The following is a 23,965-nucleotide window of genomic DNA, read 5'->3' as shown; positions in this document are numbered from 1 at the left end:
CTCTCACAACCAAACCAAACCAGAACTTAACACAGCTTGTCCGCACTACCCTTCTCCGCCAACCAAAACCCAATAGAAAAATTTTCAACTTTTTGACTAAAATCCAAAAACCCAGATGAGTAAAGTCCCTATAAGAGCATAAGATCAACAGAAACTTTTTTGTGTTAAATGCAAGACCCCCTTTTTCTTCACTGTTCTTCTATTTGGAAAAGAAAAAGACGAGGAAATTCAAGTACATTCACCGCATTAATGAATTTTAACAATCAGGACATGCTTTTAGGAACAATCAAATATAATAAAAATCAAAATTGGTGCGACCGGCTCGCACCAAGCTATGTGCGACAGGCACCTGTCGCACCAAGCTATGTGCGACAGGCACCTGTCGCACTTAGCTTCGTGCGACAGGTTGGTTAGCAAACACAAGGGTAATTTAGGAAGAAAATTGTGTGTTTGGTTAATGTTGATAGAAAAAAATTTAGAGAATTAATTATGAAAACAGTAAAAATTTTATAGTTATTTTTATAAATTTCCCAAAATACTTAGAGATATCATACCCTTCTTTAATATATTCTTTTGTTCACATCCACTTTTGAGTGTTGAAAATAATTAATCAGATACACAATTAAGGTAGAAAAAATTATTTCTTATCTTAAAAAATTTAAGTCTAATGATAGTTAGGATTTATTTTATTTTGTTCTATTTAAATTAAGACATATCATTGGATATTAGTAGTCATTGAATGTGGATTCTCGGCTTGGAAATCCATTAGCTTTTTGTCATCAGGTCGAATTTGATAAAAATGTAACAATAACTTTTGACATGTTAAATATGAAATTAAAAATTAAAAAAGAAAAAGAAGAAAACAATTGACCTAGGGAAGAAAGGAGGAAGAGTAACGAGTACGAGAGTCTCCGTCTCTCGAGTCCTTTCCTTTTTACTCTCTATATAACCAGATTGGAAGCCAGTGAAAGCAAAGACAGCAGCAATATCTCTGCTCCTCTCTGCTGAATAATATTTTAATAATATTATTATTTTTAACTTAAAACTTAATTATCAAACTGGTACTTACCTCACAACAACCTCAACACACAAAACATTTTCATCACCAAATTTTATTTTTATTTTTATTTTTTAAAATCAACGAATAATTCTCTCTTTGTAGAGAAGAAGCGAGAAGAAGAAGAAGAAGAAGAAGAAGATGGTGGTGATGGGAGTAACAGGCATGGAATCGCTTTCTTTAAGCGAGAAAGCAGCGAAAATGAGAGAGTCGTTGCAAAAGAGCCAAACAATTACAGACAATGTCGTCACGATTCTCGGCTCTTTTGATCACCGCCTCTCCGCTCTCGAAACCGCCATGCGCCCTACTCAGGTTCCCAATATCAGATCTTGACTTTGACTTTGACTTTGACCACTTCCTGAATGAGGTTGTCGGATCGAATAGATCTTTGGCTGGTGTTTTTTTATTTTACTTGCTATTATTGTTGATACAGATAAGAACGCATGCTATTAGAAAGGCTCATGAGAATATTGATAAGACTTTGAAGGCTGCTGAGGTTATTTTGGCTCAATTTGATCTTTCTCGTCAGGTTTGCTTTCTATTGATACTGTGATGGTGCTGTTGTTAGTTTTACTTATGAGTTCATTCAATCTGTTTATAAGTGTTGAAAAGTGCTTCACTTGCTTGACCTTTTGCAGTAGATTTAACGGATTTGAATGAAGGAAAGGGTTGTGCTTTCTTTAAATATGCTGTAGCTTGTTTGGCTTGTTAAGTAAGAGCAAACATCAATCATAGTAAACTTAGTACGTTTGGCGAGCCCTGATTTTACCGGAGTAAAACTAATGGTGATGTGTAAAATATGTTTTCAAACAAACTTTATTTATGTCGTTCTGTTCTTGCCCATACTAAGATGATGCTTATGAAGCCCAGCTGAAAGTGTATGATAGCATGCAACAATTTAAGTTACTTCAGATCAATATAGACCCTTAAAGAGCGTGTACATTGTAAACTCCCGCAATAATGCATAGTCATCTCTTACTTCCTCAATTCCTTAAAATGCCATATTAATAACCTAGAGAATCCCTGCGTACATGGCATTGATGGACGAAGTGAAAGTTGAATTCTCGATAATTCACTACTGCTCTCTGTCATCATCACTAAGTGGCTTAAAGTATCAATTTGCTCATATTTGGGAGCGAAGAAGTGTATTATCTAATGTGTGAATACAAGGGAGGCAGTTTTGTTTTTAAGAGTCCATTTGTTTCTGAGTCCATGAGGCATAGGCAAGTTTTACTTCTGTTTATCTATTTTAAATACTTATATCTAAATACTCAAAGTTTCTTACATTGTTGCTAAATTATTTGTTGCTCCTATATGTAGGCAGAATCTAAAATACTTAGAGGACCACATGAGGACCTGGAAAGTTATCTGGAAGCAATTGATCAACTTAGAAGCAACATTAGTTATTTTAGCAGTAACAAGGGCTTCAAAAATAGTGAGGGGGTGATCAACAATGCCAATACTTTACTTGTTAAAGCTATTTCAAAGCTAGAAGACGAGTTTAAGCAACTATTAGCCTCGTACAGGTTTGTATTTTCATGATTATTGATGCTTTTCGTCTGAAGGTGTGATCCTTTTGCTCAAATAACTATCTAATGCTTCTTGATCTCAAGCCTCTTAAGTTTAGAAACAAGCTGAACTTTTCTGCAAATTCGCTTTGCAGTAGCTTTTTCTTGCTAGTGTATGTCATCCCCAGGATATTTCCTTTTTAGTATCTAGAGTATTGTATCATGTCTGGAATCAGCCTTCTGGAATTCTTGTATTGCCAGGATCAGTAACCCATTTATGCATAAGAAGCATGATGCTTGAAGAACAATTTTTTAGTTATGCGCTTCAATATAAAAATTAATTTAACTATTTTGTTATTCTTTCCAAAATATTAGTTTTTAATTTCAGTACCATGTTCCTGTAGACCTGCGTGTTTAATATACCTTACAACCAATAAGAAATTACACTCTTTTTGATCAGTCTCTGAAGTTATTTTTTCATCTTTCCCTCCTTTTGCGGGGGCGTGAAATTTGTCTATCTTATGTCCTTTCTATGAGCATTATTCTTCCTTGTCTTTAGTCTCAGACAATGATCTCGGCATACAAGCATCATTTGTTTTTTTTTTTCCCCTCTCAAAATTTCAGTAAACCATTGGAGCCTGATCGTCTTTTTGAATGCCTCCCAAATTCAATGCGTCCCTCATCAGGATCACCGGGACACAATGGTGATTCTAGCCACAAAAGCCCATCGAATCATCATTCAGAACAGCCAAATGGTGATGCAGAAACTGCTGTTTTTACACCTCCTACTCTTATACCACCAAGGATTTTGCCTTTACTGCATGATTTAGCCCAGCAAATGGTTCAAGCTGGCCACCAACAGCAATTACAAAGAATTTATAGGTAAGAAGCTCTGTCTTTGGTCCATAGCTATTTAATCTTGCATGTTGACTTTGATTTTTATAGTCGTAACCATCTTATCTTCTCTGAGCAAGCAAATTATTTTGAAATGTTTAAATTTGTTTGAGATTGGCTACTTCAAATGCTGTTCTTTGCATATGACATGTACTTAAAGTTGCATGAAGGACTGTTTCTATGTTGTGGAAATTCTCCTCTTTCTCACTATGTATATGCATATACCTGTACAGGCTTAATTTAGCCATTATTGATGAAAGTACGATGCTAAGCCTCATTGCTTGACCAAATAAAATAAAGACCTGAGTTTCTGCTATGTATTACAAATTTCTGTTCTTTGTATTTGTTGGTATTCTTGTGTATTTTATTGATACTTGAAGATAAGTGGTTCAGAACCAATAGAGAAAAAGAAAAGGGAGAAAAATTAGTGGTAAAAAAAATAGGCTGGTTAGGGGTGGTTGGGTATTCATCAGAACTCTCATCTGAAGATTTTTGTATGGTTATTGGTTTTTGCATTGGGTTATTTTGGTGATCTTGAGGATAACTGGTACACAGTACAGAGGTAGCACTTTTTTCTTCATCGTTCATTCCATTTTACTATTTGTTCATCCAGAGTCTGAATTAAGAATGGAAACTTAGGCCCTATTTATAGCGGCCATAAGCTGGAAAACCAACCTCCTCTCCTAAAAAGGGGGTTGGGGGAAGAATCTATCACCCTCAAGAGAAGAAAAAGGGGTGTGTGGTGTTGGAGGGTGGGGGGTTTGAATTTGAATGGTCTACTTCCTATAACAACATATAAATCCCATTACAGCGCAGTATAGGAAACAAAATCTTACCCAAATAAGTAATCAAACCGGACACAAATGAGAAAATAAAATCAAAACCACAGAAAATGTACCAAACTAGCCTAGCTTGTCCCAGATGAAAGAGTTTCTGAATTTTATTCATTGAAAGTAAAATTATAACAACGTAGCAGCAAGATGACAAAAGTTGTCTGTGATTTACTTAATCTGTTGTTTGTTTCTGGGCCCAAAAAATAAATAAATGCATAAAATAAAGTAAAAACTTAATTTGTTGTTCTTTAATTGATTTAGGCCAATGTAGTATCTTATTGTTGTTAGCTCGTATGCCAGAGTATTCAGAATTGATTAAATTGATAGTGAAGACATATGATATCGTCTTTGGCATTGGCAGTGTACAGCTAGAGCCATGGTCTGGCAACAATAAAGAAGCTTTGTTGGTCGAACTTAAAGAGTCCTCGATGGTTGTTAGGTCTTTATATGTTGTTTTCGTCTTGATTTTATTATATTTGAATGTGTAGGAAATTTTGGTGAATCTGCAGTTACAGTTAATTGTAGGACTCAAATATGGTCATTAAATTATTCCAGTCTTTCCACCTGCATAATTGAAGACTTGAAATTAAAGCTTTTTGGATAAGTCCATTGACCAAAAGAAGGAAAATAAAATGTTAGAAACCAATTTTCTTTTTTACTTTCCTTTTTCTTGGAAAAGAAATATAGGGATGTCATTTAGACATTAGCAACAGTTACGAGTTCTTCATATTGTGTGTTAATTAGTAATTTTGTATAAGGTCATTAAAATGCTTTTGTTGAGGTGATTCAGGTGGATAACTATCTCTCCAGTTGAATTAGGAAATGGAGTTTTGTTTTGGTTTTAATCTGTCTGGACAACATGTGGCTCTCATCTTGCAATGTCGTTCTGCATTTGGATTATTTTAGGGCAATAAAATTTGTCCAAATAAAAAAGATATATCTTTATGAGTCTTTAAACGACTGTTGTTTTTCTTCTGTAAACTTATCTTATATATACACAGTTACATCCATACAAAGGCACATGATAATTTTTCCAACAAGTTCAGCACCTTTTTTTTCCCTTTTTTATTTATTTTTCTTTAGGGATACACGTTCTACAGTTTTGGAAGAGAGCCTCCGAAAATTGGGGGTTGAGAAACTTAGCAAAGATGATGTTCAAAAAATGCAATGGGAGGTGTTGGAGGCAAAGATTGGAAATTGGATTCATTTCATGCGTATTGCTGTAAGAACCATGCTGAATATACTCGTACCTTTTATATATGGTATTACAATTTGCTAATTATTTTTGTACAGGTCAAATTGCTTTTTGCTGGAGAACGTAAAGTATGCGATCAAATATTTGAAGGCTTTGATTCTCTTAGTGATCAATGTTTTGCTGAAGTTACTGCAAGTAGTGTTACAGTGCTGCTCAGTTTTGGGGATGCAATTGCCAAAAGCAAGAGATCACCTGAAAAGCTATTTGTACTTTTAGACATGTATGAGATAATGCGAGAGCTTCACTCAGAGGTATGACTAATTTTTATGTTCTTATTTATTGCAATAGTTTAAATGCTGATTGACAAATTTGGATCTGGGGATATGGCTTAGTTAGGTGTGGTAGTTTATAAAGTTTGATGGTGATCTGAAATTGTTGCCTTTTTCTTTTCCCCCTTTATTCTATTCATTTATTTTTTTTCATATGGATGAAGTGAGGCTTTGTATCAGTAGTCACTGATATTATGTTGTTTAGATTGAAGCTTTGCATGATTTTCTGGTCTGTCATGGAAAAGGTTTATCTGCCCTTCTCATAATAGACAAAATCTATTTCAATTCAATTTGATTGTGCCAAACACTGACTATAATCCTGTTTATTCTTTTCAATTTCCATGATAAGAGATGGCAATTTTACCTGTGGATGTGAATATCCACTGGTTTCTGACCCTAAGAATGATTTGGTATGCCTCTTTATGGGTTTGGGGTAGGTTTGGAACATGATAGAAAAATCTGCTGCAGGTGTGATACAGACGCAGGTGCTGTTTAAAAAATGCGAGTATCCACAGATATTTAGCTATTTTATTTATTTATTTATTTCTTAAATGAAAAAATTGTTCTACCCCCTCAAACCAATTTTAGTATCACTGTTAACTAGACGTTCAGTATTTTTACATCTTTCCATTGCCCTTAGATACAGTGATCTATTACCAATAATTGTTCAAACTAAAGCTGCTTGACCATATGTATAAATATACCTCCTTCCACACCAAGATTTGCAGATAATTAGAAGGCAAATAATTGTAATATAAAAATTAGTTAACAAAGTAATGGAAAACTTTGACTAATTAGCAATCAGCTCACTGGTTGTGGACATTTTGAATGGTTTGAATAATTGAATATATCCTTTGAAGTTTGAATGATTGGAAAACTTCTTCTACTAATTACTAGTGGTAGAAATTTAGTGTGTATTTGGTAGATTAGACTTGTAGATTTGATCAAGTGTTTCTTTTGTTGTTTTATTAGTGCTTAGAAGTAGAAGAACTGATAAAAATGAATGGATATCTTCTCGATTTGGCAATGACTACATATCTGTCGCGGTGGGATGAAATTTGAAACTGGTAATGGGTTTGTGAAGGATTTGGGTTTGAAATTTTTTAGTGGGTGTGGATGCAGGTTTGGCATTATCCATGCCAAACCTAGTCTGATACCAATCCTCTATTATCCATTGCCCCAACTACTTCTTTAGTGTTTCATCTGTGGTGCCTAAGATCAATTTTTGACAAAAACGGACATCCAACTTTAATAAATAATTACCCATTTAGAATCAAATAACGAATCAAAGACGGTTACCATAAACCAATACCAACCATCAACTTTAAATTTGGAAATTTGCTTTCAATAGGCATTGGTTTCATATCATAAGTATGTAAGAAGAATCAAATTCTCAACAGGAATGAAGAGAAAGAAAGAGAGGTGTTTATCACGAAGAGAGTGAGGAATCAATCCTCAGTCCGTACCATCTTATGCACTACCATTTGTGTCATGAAGAGATAGAGGCAGGAAATTTTTCCTCTAGATGATACTAAGCAAATTAGGTATTGCACAAGAATTCTAGTTAAAATGTATGCATGTTTGTCTACATTTGAAAAGCGTCTTTCCATTTTCACCTGAAACATTGTACTCTGCTTTAACAATCCAAAAGAAGCCTACTCCATCACACCCTATTCTCATTCCCAATCCATCTTCCATATTAATACGTAGACTAGGTAACATCAGCATCACATTGATTATTCGTTACCATTGTTTGTTGTACAGAAGGAATACAGTGGATAATAGATGGACAAACCAAATGAGCTTTTGCTCATAGAAATCTGTCTCTTGTTGGATTTCATTTTGATGTTTGTACGTGTCAATTGTGATGCTTCAATGATGATAAGGGGTCCTCTAATGGCAATAGTTTCGATTGATACGTGTGGATGTGTTTATATTTGTATTGTTTTAGTGAATAATGGTGTCCTGAAGTATATATCTTCCAAACGAGTTTTAACTATTGAAATCCTGTAGGTAGTACTACTTTTAGGTCTTCTGTCGTTCATCTATGTTTACCAGTCTCCCATTTCTATTGGACATAACATTGATGATAATTTTCTGTATATTGTTATTAGAATTTATTTTGGAATATATAGTCAGAATGATCCATATGGGTTCAAGATGGTATTGTTGGTTGGGAAGATTGTTGTAACATACTTTAAAAGTGCAAGATATATGTCATTTCACCTAGTATTCTGAATTGATAACTTGATTTGAAAATTTTACGAATCCTAATCATAAAAATGTTTTAGCAGTACTACTTTTAGGTCTTCTGTTGTCTTGTCTATGTTTACCTAACACTGCTCTCAGTTCCATTGGGCTAACATTGATAATAATTTTCTATACGTCGTTTTTAGAATTTAAATTGTAATATTTTAGTTACAGTGAGCCATATGGATTTGAGTTGTATTGTTGGTTGCAAAGATAGTTATAATGTTACTATTAAAATAGCGCAAGATAAATGAGTTCGTATTTCACCTAGAGTTCAGATTATATGGCTTGACTAATACCTAAGGTATCATTAAGTTCATTTACTAGCTATACGTCCTGGAAAGTCAAATTCATAGATTATTGCTATGTATCTGTAATTAACTTGACCATGTATGTTCTGGAAAGTCAATTCATAGATTATTGCTACATATATATATATATAACTAACTTGAAATATGGTCATTTTCTTGCCAGATAGAGTCTGTTTTCAAAGGTAAAGCTTGCACTGAAATTAGAGAATCTGCATTGGGCCTGACAAAACGGCTTGCCCAGACAGCTCAAGAGACCTTTGGTGATTTTGAAGAAGCTGTTGAGAAGGATGCAACAAAAACGGCTGTGTTGGATGGAACTGTACATCCTTTGACCAGCTATGTGATTAACTATGTGAAGTTTCTGTTTGAGTAAGTGCAGTTGAACATGTTCTTTAGTCTGTTAGGACTGCTTCACAATCTGCTATGTTACTTGTTTTGTCTTGTCAATTTAATGTGCTTTCTCTTCATGCTATACAGAATTTGGCATGTACAATGCAACCAATTAATTTTTTTGTTGTTTTTCTGTCCATACAATTTTCAGTTTAAAGATTCAGTTATATAACTCTTATAATTTAAGTTCATGAGATTTCAGCTGGAGACAATTCTATGTTCAAAGCTGTTTATTTCTTGATCGTAACTTTTCCTGTTTTAATTTTTGGTGATGGTTGACCTGACACTTTGCACTAAACTTTTACAGCTATCAATCAACTTTGAAGCAACTGTTCCAGGAATTTGAAAATGGAACTGAATCAGATTCACAGCTAGCTTCTGTGACAATGCGAATAATGCAGGCTCTTCAAACTAATTTGGATGGGAAATCTAAGCAGTACAAAGACCCTGCTTTGACTCACTTGTTCCTGATGAACAATATTCACTATATGGTCAGATCTGTGCGCAGGTTTCTCATGTTACCTGATTTTTGTGGGCCTCTACTTTACTATACTTTCTGAAGTTGTCTTGCTTGCAGTAGTGATTCATTATAAGTTAACATTCCATTTTCAGGTCTGAAGCGAAGGATTTGTTAGGAGATGATTGGGTGCAAAGACACAGAAGGATTGTGCAACAGCATGCAAATCAGTACAAAAGAACTGCCTGGGCAAAGGTTTCTCTCTGCTCTTCCCCATTTGGTGATACCTTGTGTGTTCGAAAGCTTGGAGAGAACTCTGTCTTTGTGATATTTGTAGGAAAAAGTTCTGTAGAATTTAGGTTGTTGTGTTCTTAGACTTTAGTCGAAAGGATGCAAAGGCATAGCATCGGGAGACGTCTGATCCTTTTGCTGCCGCAAGGCTGGGGAGATGTCTAATCCTTTTGCTGCCGCAAGGCTGGCCAATCGTATAGAGCAGGCTCGAAGAGCCCTGGTTAGGATTGCTGAAGTAGAAGAATCAGGTTGCTGAATGTCAGGGCAGAGATGAAAATTAAGGAGTTTAGTGATTTAATGAGTTGTTTGCAGGAAACAAGTGAGGATTTTATTTGAGAACATTAATGGGACATATAATAGAAGAAAATTTAGAAGAGTGATGATCAAACAGAATTGATACTGATATTTAGGGGTGGGCAATGGTTTGGTTCGATCCTGAATCGAATTGAACTGTCGGTTTTTATAGAATAATAATCCAAACTGAACCGAATTAGTTTGGTTTCCGGGTCGGTTCGGTTTTTTTGGTTTTAAATCGTAATTTATTTTGTATTTCCTATTTTTTTGGGTTTCGGTTTTTTCTCTAATATAGACCGATTGGTTTCTTTCGGGGGCAATGGTCTTTTTGCCCACCCTACTGATATTCAGGGTTAGAGAGTTGATGATGCCCATGATTGTGGGTTAAAAGAAATTAATAATTTGCAAAATTTGACAAAAATGTTGTATAGGGACTAGGAAATTATTAATAGAACTGACAACGGGTAAGTTTATTTAGTGGTTCATTTTTCATAACTTAGCAAGATGGTAACTGATATCCAGAATGTGTTGACATTCCATGCACATCAACCTCTCCAATCTCCCTCATTGTTTTATATATTTATTTATTATTAGATACTGTACTTTTGGAAGGTTTCTATTATATATCATTACAATTGTTCTTTCGTTTAAAACATATTAGTGCACAGATAAACTGATATATTACTATTAAGTAATTGGTTATATTTTCCTCTGTAGATTCTGCAGTGTCTATCTGTTCAAGGCCTGACATCATCTGGGGGAGGTGGTTCAGTGGCTACTGATGGAGGAAATAGTAGTGGAGTTTCAAGAGCATTGATTAAGGACAGGTTGATATTCCATCCTCGTGAACCTTTTTCTTCTAATAAGAATTTTGTTGTTCATCCAATAAGCCTTCTGATCATGATTGGGAACCGGATTATGCTATCAGGTTCAAGCTGTTTAATATTCAATTTGAGGAGCTTCATCAAAAACAATCTCAGTGGACAGTTCCTGACACAGAGTTGCGGGAGTCTCTGAGGCTTGCAGTTGCTGAAGTCTTGTTGCCTGCCTACCGATCTTTTGTAAAACGTTTTGGGTGTGTTATCTTTTCCATTCATCAAATGTTTTGCTTGTTTTCTCACTACTCTTTGCAGACACTCGAACATTTTCACATGCATCCATCGTACATGCCAAATTTTAAACCCAGAAGAGATTTAGTAGATCTTTCTTTGACATTACTTTGATGTGCTCCAGGCCTCTAGTTGAGAATGGGAAGAACCCACAGAAGTACATCCGGTATTCGGCAGAGGATCTTGAGCGAATGCTTGGTGAATTTTTCGAGGGAAAAACTTTGAATGAGCCCAAGCGGTAGATTTGGTATCGTCTTTCACTTTTTGATGCCAAAAACAATGGGTCAGCATTTATCTTAAGTGACAGTGGTTTTGCTATGTGATGAAAAGTAAAAATGACAAAATAAAAGAGAGAAAATAGAAAGAAATCGGATGGTAGTGTATGCATGCTTTGTGTTGAATGGTAAATAAGGACCATCTTTGCTTGTCCAGAGAATTGGAAACACGTTGTGCTACCTGCGGTATGGTGTGATAGTGTTTACAAGAATTATTTTCTTACCAGATTTGTGTATCCTAGTAGAGCATGTTCAAATCATTTGTTTGTAAATCTTTTATTGCCTTTGATTGTCTTAATGTACCCCCATTTCTTTGTTTGCTACATGGTTCTAATATTTTCGGAAGCAACGTTTGTTGACTTTTGGTAACTTGCCGGCTTAACTAGTCAGATATTTTTGAGGTTCGTAGAAGTTTATTAAGGGTGGTAATTATTATTATTATTATTATTATTATTTTAACTGGTGGTATTTACTTTCAAATATTCAAAAGAATATCAAACACACGTGGAATCCTAAACCAATAAAATTCATCTTTACTTAACTATTTTTTTAAAAAAAACGTACTAACCATTAATTACCATATAAATTTTTGTTCATTTAAAATTTAGATCAGTAGAGGAACTTAATGTAATGTAATGCAAAAATTATATTTCTAAATTATGACCTCATGATTCCCATTAACTCAATTTTTTTTGTTTTTGAAACGCATTAACTCTAATTAAATGTGTATTTATTTGTATCAATAATCTCTATTCATCTAGTTATTGCCTTCTTTTTATAAGTAATAAATTTATACTTTTATAGACCCAAAGTAAAAAGGAATAGAGGGACCAGGTGATTATTATAGAGGGAAAGATGGAGGAAGTTCAAATCCCTTAGGGTAACGCTGATATTATATCATACTTCAGGGATCCCAATAGAATGTCACTAACTGAAATTCGACGTATTTCGGTTACCGTCGGTAGAGTAGAGAGAGTGTCACGTTTTGAAGTATTTGCTTGTTCGAAAAAATTATTGTAAATTTATTATTTGATTATTCAAATCTCGCCCGAATTCAAAGAAATAGAATGAAAGACATTCAAGGAATCGGCCACGTTACATAAAAAGGCAAATTAACGGACACGTTACATAAAATGTCAAATTAACGGACAAAGTATTGACAAGTGGATGCAATGAAGCCATGCATATGTTCATTTTCTTCTCGGCTCCTTCCACTTTCGCACACTTCTCAGCATCATTTGATTCATCAGACCCGTCTGGTTGCCAAGAAAATGCAAGAATCACCATCACCTTTAATGGAGAAAGTGAATCACACTCACTCAAAAGGTTAATTTGCATATTGCATGATTTGTTGCTTAATTAACTGTTGCCAATTATTAAATTTGATGATGCTTATTTATCATTCTTTACTATTTTTTTATTTTTATTAAATCAGATAATAAGGAAGAGCAAATGGATCAGATAAGGGAACGTTGCGGCAAAGAGGCTTGCGAGCTTACTTCCTCTAAACGTATTTCTGATGATATTATGCCTCACATTCTTAACTTGTGAGTAATCGTCTTTCTTTCGTTAGTACCGGACAAGGGCCGAAATGATGAAACGACAGATGTAAATCGGCCAATATATAAATACTGAAACCCTAGGTGGCAAACGTAAATTTCCTTTTGATATGTGCTGAACTTCAGTGAAGACCCTTATTTTCCCTGAAATTTCCCTGGGCCGCTAGGCCACATAGTCCCCCCCTTAATTACCCCTTAATTGATGTATACTATCACAATTGTGTGACTGTTGTTTAAATACTGAATTAACAACAAAATAGATTGTGTTGCTTACTTTAATGTCAGTTACATTGCAGCATTGTTTGCATCTTAATTGACGTGGCATCTTTTATGCAATTCATTAATTGAGTTGTTAAAGTTATATGTTAATTATTAATAATGAAGTTAAAGTTGTATCGTACATGTTGAAATATATATAAATGATTGCTAACCCATAAGTTGGGATACTCACAATTGAGGAAGCATAGCCTTACTCATAAATATGTTTTTCATTTATTGGAAGCGACCGATAGTTTTAGTTAGTGTATTTACGAATTTTTTTGTGGTTTATATATATGCTACATTAAACATTTATAGATCTTGGAAAGAAGTTTATTTATTATTATTTTTTTAAGAATTAAAAAAAATGTTTCCTAGTGATAATTGTCTAGTTGTTGTAGTTGGTGAGCCGGAGATTCGTTCACTGTAGGGGATGATGTGATGCTGTAATTCAGATATATTTATGTACTTCTTTTTAAATATGTTAATATTTTGTTGAAAGAATGAAAAGAAATGGAAAAGTTTCAGCTTTTTGGTCTAAAATGCAGCACATATGGCCAAGTCCACATTCTGCAGCTTCTTGTATGGATCTAATAAAACACACATAAAAATTATCTTCTACACTTTTTTTTTTGTTGATAGCACCCGTACAAGAATTACTAATTAGAACAAAGTAAGATAAATAAACATTTTTCGAAACCCACCAGAGATTCTCCTAGCCTCTTTGGAATGCCTTTTGCAGAATGAGTTCACCAATTAGTTACTGTGATTGCAGTTTCTCTTTTTTCTTCTTATTCTTCTGTAGAAGAAAATTGATATGACCAACGAAGCTATTGGAAGAGATGGTATAGAAGTAGAGACCAATTTCTTTCACTGTTTATTATATATTATTATTACTTCGCTTTAAATTGCCTTGGTGTTTATCGTCCGCTGAAATTGAATTAGTAATAGCCATATGCTGATACATTTTTGTATGATATGAGTTGTTATTATATGTTCATGCTTTGTGTAACAAGTAATTCCAATAGTCATGCTATCGCCATATATCATTTTAATTTCATTTTTAGACAATTTCATGGTAGCATATAATTTTCTTTAAAAAAAAAAATTGAAGAATTTATAAATTTACCATGCTGGTTGGTGTCCACTTGATGCTGGAAACATATCTATTGATTGGGTTGAGATTTTCATCATATGTTTCTGTGGATTGTTTCAGATATGGATCTTGTGCCACATCTCATGACTTCGAAATCTATGCTCCACATGCATCCTTTGAGGACCCACTCATGTGTGCTCACGGGTACGTATTGGAAGTTAAAGAATTTTATCGAAATTAAATCTTGTTTATATGTGGTTCAAATGGCAATTCCGCCTAATAGGAAGTCTGTGCATGAGATTAGATATTTATGGATCAAAATCACGTCTGATGCAAATTATTATTGACTATTCAGGGTGAAGCAAATCAAATCAGCATTCTATGCAATTTCCAAGGTAATCATTTTGGTTCTTTTTCACAAATCAACTGTTTGCTGTGATCATTTTAAACTTACAGGGAGAATCAATTTTTTGGAACAATTCAGAATGATCTTTCTGTACATATCTTCAAACATGTGCATGAATAGAAAAGAAACAATGACATAATATATATTAATCAAGTTTGAATTGCTAATGATTTGTTTCTTTCTTTTAATGGAAAGGTGTGGAAACTTGGCCATCTTCATACGCATGTCTAGCATACAGATGCAGTGTGATTGAAAATTCAATGATTTTTCACTTTTTTACTTCAAAATGGAAAATTATCCTTGTACTTTACTAACAGCTGATTTGAAGCAAAGATTGTGTGTTGAAGCATATATTTTTTATGTGGTAATAGATTAATTTGCTTGGAAAATTTTTTGGGATACACAGCTAGCTTTAGAAGCATGCTGGAAAAGCTATTAGCATTTCATACCTCTTATCATTCTTAACCTCTACATATCAGAGTTTGAAATTGATAATATTATACAAGCCAGCCTATAATTCAGGTATCTACTTTTTACATTTAAGGAAATGTATAAAAATGCTACAAATTCTTACTATATTTAGATGGCGAAATCATTTCTTTTTCTTCAGGTTTGGATGTTTACCCACGTTTCTGTACTTTATGAATATATACCTAATGCAATATGAATGCCGTGAAAACAAATGAGTATACTATCATTCTTTCAACCTAACTTATACCTCTCATCTAAGAATGATTAAGTTTAGTCAGTCTAGCAAATTAGTTGTCAAAGACCAACAACTTTGTTAATCTATGAATGAGAATTGTATTCCCTTTTTCTACCTCATTTTTCAGGTTTTTAGTGAGTCGAGTATTTCTGAATACAGTGTTGAAGAAAACATTATTTCAGCACAGAAGCGAGAGGTTTGAAATGTTATTTGACATTCTCTTTACTTCTTTTTCCTTTTTGATCTGATCCTTGATATGGATATTGTAACTGCTGCTTGACAGATAACAATTGACACCAAACAACACTACAAGTTCATGGGGAGAAATATAGATATGATATCACTCATCAAACTATATACTGAAGATGGAAAAGTTGTTCGCCATGAAGATATGTATGTTGTCAGGATTTAAAAGATTATGGTTTCATTTAATCCTTTACATGAGATAGAAACCTTGAGATCATATTTCAGATGCATCCTTCTTTAGTATGAATACTTTCTGCATTCCTACTGATAAAATTGCTGCAATAGGAGATACAGTCATTTCTAGGAAGACAAAGTCAATTTATCACAAAATTGGTGTACCGAATCAATTCCTCATTTTCAAAAAACATTGGGTATGTACCTTGTGAAGGAAGTGCCTGATTAGTTCCTTAGCTTATAAGTTTATGCAATGCTGGAGGATTGAATTTGCATTCATTTGATTGCAAAGTTAGCAGAATTATAGTTGGGAGTTATTTTGTGGCGTGAGTTGCATGAGCCTCAAAAGTAATTATTCATGAACACCTTGAGTTATGCTTTAGAGAAAATAAGTACGAAAGGGATTCTAACATTGTGAATCTTATGAAATCAAGCTAATTAAGATTAGGACCTGATAGTTTTTGAATTTTTTAATATGAGAACAGTATCTTAGTTCAATCGCCCATTTGACTGCTCATGTAACTCTATAAACTGTTTGTGGTGGCTGAAATTTCACATGCTTGTAACTTAATGGTTTTTGGAAGTTGTATAAGAGTGCACCAGGTAATGATTGTAGTGCAGACATGTTCTATATGATTCAATGTTGAATTATTGATCCTTTGAGACTGGGAATGGTAGCTGTGCTTAACAACACTGAAATCTATGGAACAGGGTGTATAGGGGTTGTAATCTCTATTCACTACTTGATCCTTGAATTCAAGTGATGTTTGATATTTTCTGTTAGCTGTTTTTCCAATGATGTTATGTGCAAAAGTTATCTTTTCTGAGATGGTTATGAAAGCTATGCATAACATGTGAATAGGTGGGACAAGAAGCCTCTCAGGAACCGAGAAACAGTTAACTTACCTTTGGTCGGGCGAATTCAGGAAATGACTCGTAGGTGTTCGATGCTAGCTACACATGCTATGATGGGTTTTGGGAAGGATCCAACTGAGTGAAGCTTTCTCAAATTTAAGAAGGTATATTATGTTATTACAGTCAGTGTCCATGCTTTTTTTAAGCTTATTCTGTGTTCTTTGGTTGTCTTGGTGACGGAAAGTTGAATAACGGTATAGGTTTAATCGTCTTATTCCAGGTCTTTGCTTGTACAATTGTCTTGGGCTCTATCAGGGATCTGTCTTTTCAATATTAAATTTTGTCAGTCAGCTAAGTAACTTGGATTGCGGATATTGATTTGTAGCGTTTTAAAACAAAGTTAATTTGTTCTTGTTTGCATGTTATAGTATGAATTTTGTTGAAAATACTTTGAAAGTGTATCTTTAATCGCGATGGAAAAGTTCATTTTATGTTAATTTATCATGTATAGTTTTATCAACAAATGACAATATATAGGTAGCGTTTGCATTTTGGATTGGAGTGAGAATCCCAAAGAGTGGGAACCTAGGATTAAGAGTGTAGATTAGGAGTGAAGTAGGTTGTTTATTTACATTGAAATAAGAGCATGAAATTGAAATCAGAATCTAATTTTATGTATTTACATAGTCTTGGATTGGGAGTAAATGATTTTAAATTATAGTTTTACCATTATTTTAAGAATTGTAGTTTTTAATTATAAAATTAATAAAAAAATATTTGAAAATAAAATATTTTTTTTATTATATTTATAAATTAATAATAATTATTAATATTTTTAAGAGCAATACAAATGAAATATTATTATTAATAATATAATACAAAATTAATATTTTTTAGAATAAAATAGTGATTATTATTAATTACTAATATTAAATAAATATATTATTATTTTTTAAAATAAATATAATAATATTATATTTTTACATAAAAATAGGATATAGTAATATTATTAATTCTCTATGAGTATAATAATATTATTTTTAAGTAATTTTAACTTAGAATTAATTTAAATTATTATTATTATTAATAAATATGATAATATTATATTTAAATAAGTTTAGTATTATGATTTTTAATAAATATAATTTATAAAATAATATAATAATATTATTTAAATAAATATGATATTATTTATTTTATTTTATTAAATATAAGGGTAAAAAAGGAAGAGGAGGAGTGGATTCCCACTCCCACCTCCCCCCATGGGAGTGGGAATCCCACTTCCCACTCCGTGAAAAAATGTAGGCTTCACGTAGTGGGATTCTCACTCTCCCCTTAAAATTGGTAAGAAAATATTGGAGTAGGAGAAATTCAGACTTCTTACTTTCACTTCAGAAGTAAACATTACAATAAAGTAGTATATAGCGATTGAAAAACATCCACAGTTTCTTACTATTTCTATTACATATTATTTAAAAGGTCATTATCGCTTGACAATATTGAATTTACTTGAGGGTGGAGGATTGATTTCTACCTCATAATGAACTCTTGAAGAGTTTGGATATGAGATTCAGTTGAGCATAGAAGGTCAATGTCACTTGTGCCCCTCAATAGTTTTTAAGGCAAGACTTTAACAGGTTGTCTCTGAGGAAATGTAGATGGGTTGAAACACAGGAGTATAAAAGTTATCCAAAAAATTAAAGAAACAATTGAATTCGTTGTCATATAAAGGAAATTAAATTTGAGACCTTAGCTCTAATACTATATTAGAAAATAACTTCACTTAAATGCTCAAGCTGAGAGATAAGAATCCAACAATATATTTTAAGATAAGTCTTGATAACATGAAAAATTGGCTAACTAAGGATTGATGAAATCCAAGCCTTAATTACCAGTTCTACTTGTTGCCTGGTGCAACGCCCTAAGTCATGGTGTCTGCCACCACTTATGAAGATTCTAGAATATTGGAGACCTTTATGCATGTTGTAGATAATTCCCCGTAATTAATGAGTTAGATAGTATGCATGTTGTAGATAATTCCCCGTAATTAATGAGTTAGATAGTAGTTGAGATAGTTCTAGGCCACCATTTAGACACTTCCTTGTACTCTATAAATAGGAAGGGCCTCATTTGGCCAACACACAACAAATCCAGCACATAAAGCATCTAAGCTTTCTTTTGAGCAATAAGAGTTCTTTCACGAGTGAATTTGTGTGAGTGTGCTTTTCTACTTTCAAATCCAGCAACGTTTTGAGTGTAAAAGGTTGACTTAGGGCCAAGAGAGTGGGATTTGGCACCTAAGGCTGCACGATTTAGTAAGAAAACAAGCCGATCGTGACAGTTGGTATCAGAGCCATAATCACTCTTGGGGTTGTTGCGTTTGAAAAGATGGATGTCGGACCTCACTCATGATGACCAAAGTGGGAGGGATCAAAATCCCAATGCAAAGAAGGGAAAGAACAACAAGGAGAAGTCTGTGGACTTGTTGAATGCCATAGAGAATCAGGTTGTCTGTAGGGAGATTGTCGTCGCCGAGACGAAGGAGCGCCTCGAAATCTTTAAGCAAAAGATGGATGAGGTGGATGATCTTGGGGGACGGATAGGTGACTTGAGCCAAGACGTGATGGCTCAACGCTACAGTCTTGAGGAGTTCCAAGCTATGGTGATGAACTCTATTGAGGTGCTAAGGGCTTAAGTGGAGGACTTTGCGAGAAGGTCGTGCCCAGCGGAGTGCTCACCACCAATGTCGCTCTTCTAATGAGGGTCGAGGGGTCGAGACCAAGGAGGTACAGGGGCAAGCAAGATGCCCAAGAGATTGAGAACTTTCTGTGGTCCATGGAGAGGTATTTCGAAGCCACCAATGTTCAAGGTGAGCAAGAGAATGTGAACATTGCAACGAGGTTTCTTGAGGATTACGCGACTACTTGGTGGCAACAGAAGCATACGGAGATTGTGCATAAGGCGTACATCATCAACACATGGGACTTGCTCAAATGCGAGCTAAAGAAGCATTTCTATCCGGAGAATGTGGCGTATGAGTCTCATAAGAAGAAAAGGGAACTGAAGCATATATGGTCAATCTCGAAATATGTCGACGAGTTCTCAAAGTTAATGCTTTAAATTGACAACATGAACTCAAATGACTTGCTATTCGACTTCAGAGAGGGACTCCAACTGTGGGCGCAACAGGAGCTTCAGCGATGCCAAGTGAATGACATCTCCACTGCCCTCACCGAGGCGGACACACTTGTGGAGTTCTGAAAGGTGAATCATCCAAACCAAAGAATGAGGATAAGCCTCAACATGGCAAAGGTGAGGGAGCAAATGGAGATAAGTCGTCGCAGCATCATGATGGCAAGGAAAAACCGCCACAAAAGAATGATGGCCCAAAGGTGGCAAGAATGAAGTTAAACACAAGCACAATTGCTTCTTTTGCGATGGTGACCATGGGTAAAAGACTGCCCAAAGAAGAAAACTTTCAACACCATGTTTGTCTCTAAGTCTTCAATGCGTTGAATGCCAAGCAAATACCAACAAAGCTACAAGACAAGTTGTTAATGCATGTCGAGACCATAATCAACGGAAAGAAAGCTCAAGCCTTGAATGACACGAGAGCAACCCATAACTTTAATAAAGTGAATGAGGCCAAGCAGCTTGGTCTCAAAGTCGAGAAAACTGATAGATGGCTCAAGATAGTGAATTCGGAGGCCAAACCACTTAGCAGGGTAGCACGGAATGTGGAGTTATATCTAGGCCCTTGGCGAGGTAAAGCAAACTTCTCTGTTGTACCTCTAGATGATTTTACCTTTGTTTAAGGTATGAAATTTTTGCGGTAGCTCAATGTGATGCCACTTTCGAGATACAACTTGATGTGAATCTTGGAGAGAGCCCCATGTATGGTTCCAACCGTGAGCAAGGCATCATCACCAAGCCAACTTTCTACAATGCAAATTAGCAAGGATTGCAAGCGACATGAGGAAACTTTTCTCACCACTATTCATGATGTTGATGACAGGAAAGACGCCACAACCATGGAACCCTATGTATGGTTTTGACCATGAGCAAGGCAGCACCACCAGGCCAACTTTCTACAATGCAAATTAGCAAGGGCTGCAAGCGGCATGAGGAAACTTTTCTCACCACTATTCATGAGGTCAATGACAGGAAAGACGCTAGGGCTGGGCAAAATACCCGATCCGATCCGATCCGATTCAACCCAAAAAATATCGGGTTCGGATCGAATCGGATTGTTAACAAAATCTGATCGGGTGTAACTTTGCCAACCCGATCGGATCATGATCGGATCGGATGAAACCCGATCCGATCCGAAAACCCAATCGGGTTGGCTTAAAAAAAAAACTCAGTGTAACAAACTAACAAAGTCACAAACAAAACAAAATCGGATTCACACCACACACAAAGCAAATCTTAGATCTAAATTAAAATAATCTGCAAGTGCACACACACACACACTCACACCACACACGGTCACACACAAATAGAGGTTTGGCCTCGGAGATTGGAAATGTTGAGATGCCAAACAGCGAAGCAGCAACCAGTAGATCAGAGATGTAACCGCGAGAAGCAGCAACCAGCAGATCGAAGATGCAGCCGCGTGAAGCCGCGAACCAGCAGCCAGCAGTCACCGACGCGATCATGCGAAGCCAAGCCATCGGAGATCGGAGATGTCAGCGAAGCAGCGGCGAGCAGATCGGAGATGCAACCGCAAGAAGCAACAGCCAGTAGATCGGAGATGCAACCGCGTGAACCAGCAGCCATCAGTCACCGACGCGATCGTGCAAAGCTAAGCCATCACTGCAACCGCGATGTGCTGATGGAATCTACTGCACCTCGACTGCTACCGCTTGCTGCCATTGGCTTCACCGGTTACCACAACCGCTACAACTAAATTCACCTCCACATTCACTGTCACCAAGTTTTTAGTGGTATTGACTATATTGTTTTAAATAATTTAATTTAAAAAGCTTAAAACGAAATTATATCTTGAGAAAAGGTTGATTGTTTTACTTGATTGCTTCTTAAATTAACCCAGAAATATAGAATGGATATATAACCCGAATGTTTTTAAATTCGAATCCAATCCGAATTAATCTGAATTTTCGATCCGATCCGAATTATATTCGGATAAGATCGGATCGGGTTAATAATTCGGATTGAGTTCGGATGATTTTTTCCCCAACCCGATTGATCCGAAATCCGATCGGATCAACCCGAACTCGATCCGAATTCGATTTTGCACACCCCTAAAAGACACCACAATCATAGAGCCATTACTAAAAGTGGTGGCACAAGTCCTTGGGGAGTATAAAGACGTGATGCCACCCGAGTTTCCAAAGTAATTGCCGCCACGATGGGAAGTAAACCACAAGATAAAGGCGGAGTTGGGTGCTAAACCGCCAGTAAGAGTGGCCTACCGCATATCCCTGCCAGAGTTAGAAGAGCTGCAGAGGCAAATTAAAGAGCTGTTGGAGCACCATATGGAGCACCAGTTCTCTTCCAACGAAAACATAATAGCTTGCTTCGATTGTGTATCAACTACCGGGCCCTTAACAAGGTGATTGCGAAGAACAAATACATCATCCCATTGATTGCGGATTTATTTGACCAACTTGGACGGGCTAAGTACTTCTTTGAGGTTGACCTTAGATAAAAATACTATCAAGTATGGTTTATGGAAGGAAATGAGCCAAAGATTGCTTGTGTGACTGGATATGGGATACCCAAGTTCAAGGTCATGACTTACAACCTCACTAACATTTTGACCACATTTTACACGCTCATGAACCGAATCTTCCAGCCATATCTTAATTAGTTTGTAGTGGTATATTTTGACGACATTGTGGTCTATAGTAACACTTTGAAGGAGCACGCCAAGCACTTGCAGGTTGTATTTAAGGTGTTGCAGGATAATGAGCTCTATGTTAAGTAAGAGAAGTGCTCGTTCGTAAAGCTGGAAGTTGATTTTCTTGGCCACAATATCATAGATGGGACGTTGTTCATGGATAAGGCTAAAGTTAAGGCCATTGTCGAATAGGAGCCGCTCACGAAGGTCACGGAGTTGCTCTCTTTCTTAGGCCTCACAAACTACTATAGGAGGTTAATCAAGGGTCATTCCGCCATTGCCGCACCACTCACCGACTTACTCAAAAAGACCACCAAGTGGGAATGGGCGAAGATGAGCCAACAAGCCTTTGATGCCCTCAAGAAGGCCATTATAAAGGAGCTGATTCTAGCATTACCGAACCATGCATTACCATTTGAGGTACATACAGATGCTTCCGATTTTGCTATTAGAAGTGTGTTGATGCAAGGCGAGCATCTGATAGCTTTTAAGAGCTGAAAGCTAAATGATACGGAGTAGCAGTATACGGTGCAAAAAAAAAAAGAGATGACGCGGTAGTGCATTGTTTATGCATTTGGAGGCATTACTTGCTTGGGTCTAAGTTCGTGGTAAAGACGGACAATGTGGCAACTAGCTACTTTCAAAACCACAAGAAGCTAAGTCCGAAACAAGCAAGATGGTAGGATTTTCTAGCCGAATTCGACAATGTCCTGAAGTATAAGCCGAGAAGGGCCAATTTTGTAGCAGATGCCTTGAGTCGGAAAGCTGAACTTGCCGCCATGAGCAAGATACAAGGGAAACTTCTCACGCTCATAAAAGAGGGAATGAAGCATGAAAACTTAGGCAAACAGCTGGTTTCTCTTGCGCAACAAGGAAATCTAAGAGATTTTGGGTTGAAGTTAACCTTTTATACACCAAGGGACGGCTCATCTATGTTCCGAAATGGGGAAACTTGAGGCAGAACTTGATTAAGGAGTGCCATGACACCAAGTGGGCTAGACACCCAAGACAAAGGCGGGCACGACCATTGTTAGAGTTAGTGTAATATTGGCCTCAAATAAGGAAGGAGGTAGACCAGTTCATGAGGACATGTCTTGTGTCCCGCGGGGTTACTTGAGTCACTTCCCACTCCAGCTCGACCATGGGAGAACATATCCATGGATTTCATAACTTGTCTTTTGAAGTCCAAGGGGTCTGCGACTATTGTTGTGGTGGTGGATCGATTCTCTAAATATGCTACCTTCATTATCACCCCGAAGGAGTGCTCAACGGATGGGAACTTATGAAATTCATCATTAGTGACCGTGACAACCAAATTATTGGGAGGTTTTGGACTGAGTTGTTCAAGCTTATGGAATTAGTGTTACACGTCTCAACAAGTTTTCACCTGCAAACCAATGGGTAAACGGAGAAAGTAAATGCTTTGTTAGAGTTGTACCTGCGGTATTTTGTAAGCTAGGCAAAGTTGTTAGATGTGGCCCAATTCCCTTACAATTTTCAGTGGAGTTAGGCTACTTCTAAGAGCCCTTTTGAAGTGGTCACGAGACAGCAGTTGCAAGCACTACACGCACTCATCATGAGCTATACCAAGAGGTGTCTCGCGACATAC

At 35.9% G+C, this 23,965-nt stretch overlaps 2 protein-coding genes across 3 annotated transcripts; both read left to right on the top strand.

Annotated features, from left to right (window-relative positions):
- Positions 1-841: 841 nt before the first annotated feature.
- On the top strand, positions 842-11,562 carry LOC18052258 (exocyst complex component EXO70A1). Its single transcript, XM_006445710.2, has 13 exons — positions 842-1,061; positions 1,163-1,369; positions 1,491-1,586; positions 2,378-2,583; positions 3,190-3,447; positions 5,376-5,514; positions 5,586-5,798; positions 8,541-8,746; positions 9,075-9,275; positions 9,380-9,479; positions 10,527-10,636; positions 10,738-10,884; positions 11,043-11,562. The coding sequence occupies exons 2-13, from the start codon at positions 1,199-1,201 to the stop codon at positions 11,158-11,160; spliced, it is 1,965 nt and encodes a 654-aa protein (XP_006445773.1). The 5' UTR covers positions 842-1,061; positions 1,163-1,198; the 3' UTR covers positions 11,161-11,562.
- Positions 11,563-12,340: 778 nt separating this feature from the next.
- Positions 12,341-16,954, top strand: LOC18052257. 2 transcript variants are annotated; one of them, XM_006445709.2, is made up of 8 exons: positions 12,341-12,519; positions 12,629-12,740; positions 14,227-14,310; positions 14,462-14,501; positions 15,346-15,414; positions 15,502-15,611; positions 16,501-16,657; positions 16,774-16,954. In XM_006445709.2, exons 1-7 carry the CDS (start codon positions 12,366-12,368, stop codon positions 16,634-16,636), a joined length of 705 nt encoding a protein of 234 aa, XP_006445772.1. In that variant the 5' UTR covers positions 12,341-12,365; the 3' UTR covers positions 16,637-16,657; positions 16,774-16,954. The 2 variants fall into 2 exon arrangements, with proteins under 2 accessions (XP_006445772.1, XP_024047289.1); XM_024191521.1 differs by having other exon boundaries at positions 16,501-16,954.
- Positions 16,955-23,965: the final 7,011 nt, after the last annotated feature.

Source organism: Citrus clementina, unplaced genomic scaffold (genome assembly GCF_000493195.1).
Source record: "Citrus clementina cultivar Clemenules unplaced genomic scaffold, Citrus_clementina_v1.0 scaffold_2, whole genome shotgun sequence".
NCBI lineage: Eukaryota > Viridiplantae > Streptophyta > Magnoliopsida > Sapindales > Rutaceae > Citrus > Citrus x clementina.
The sequence above is the reverse complement of the archived record's forward strand: the minus strand, read 5'-3'. Positions and strand labels throughout refer to the sequence as shown.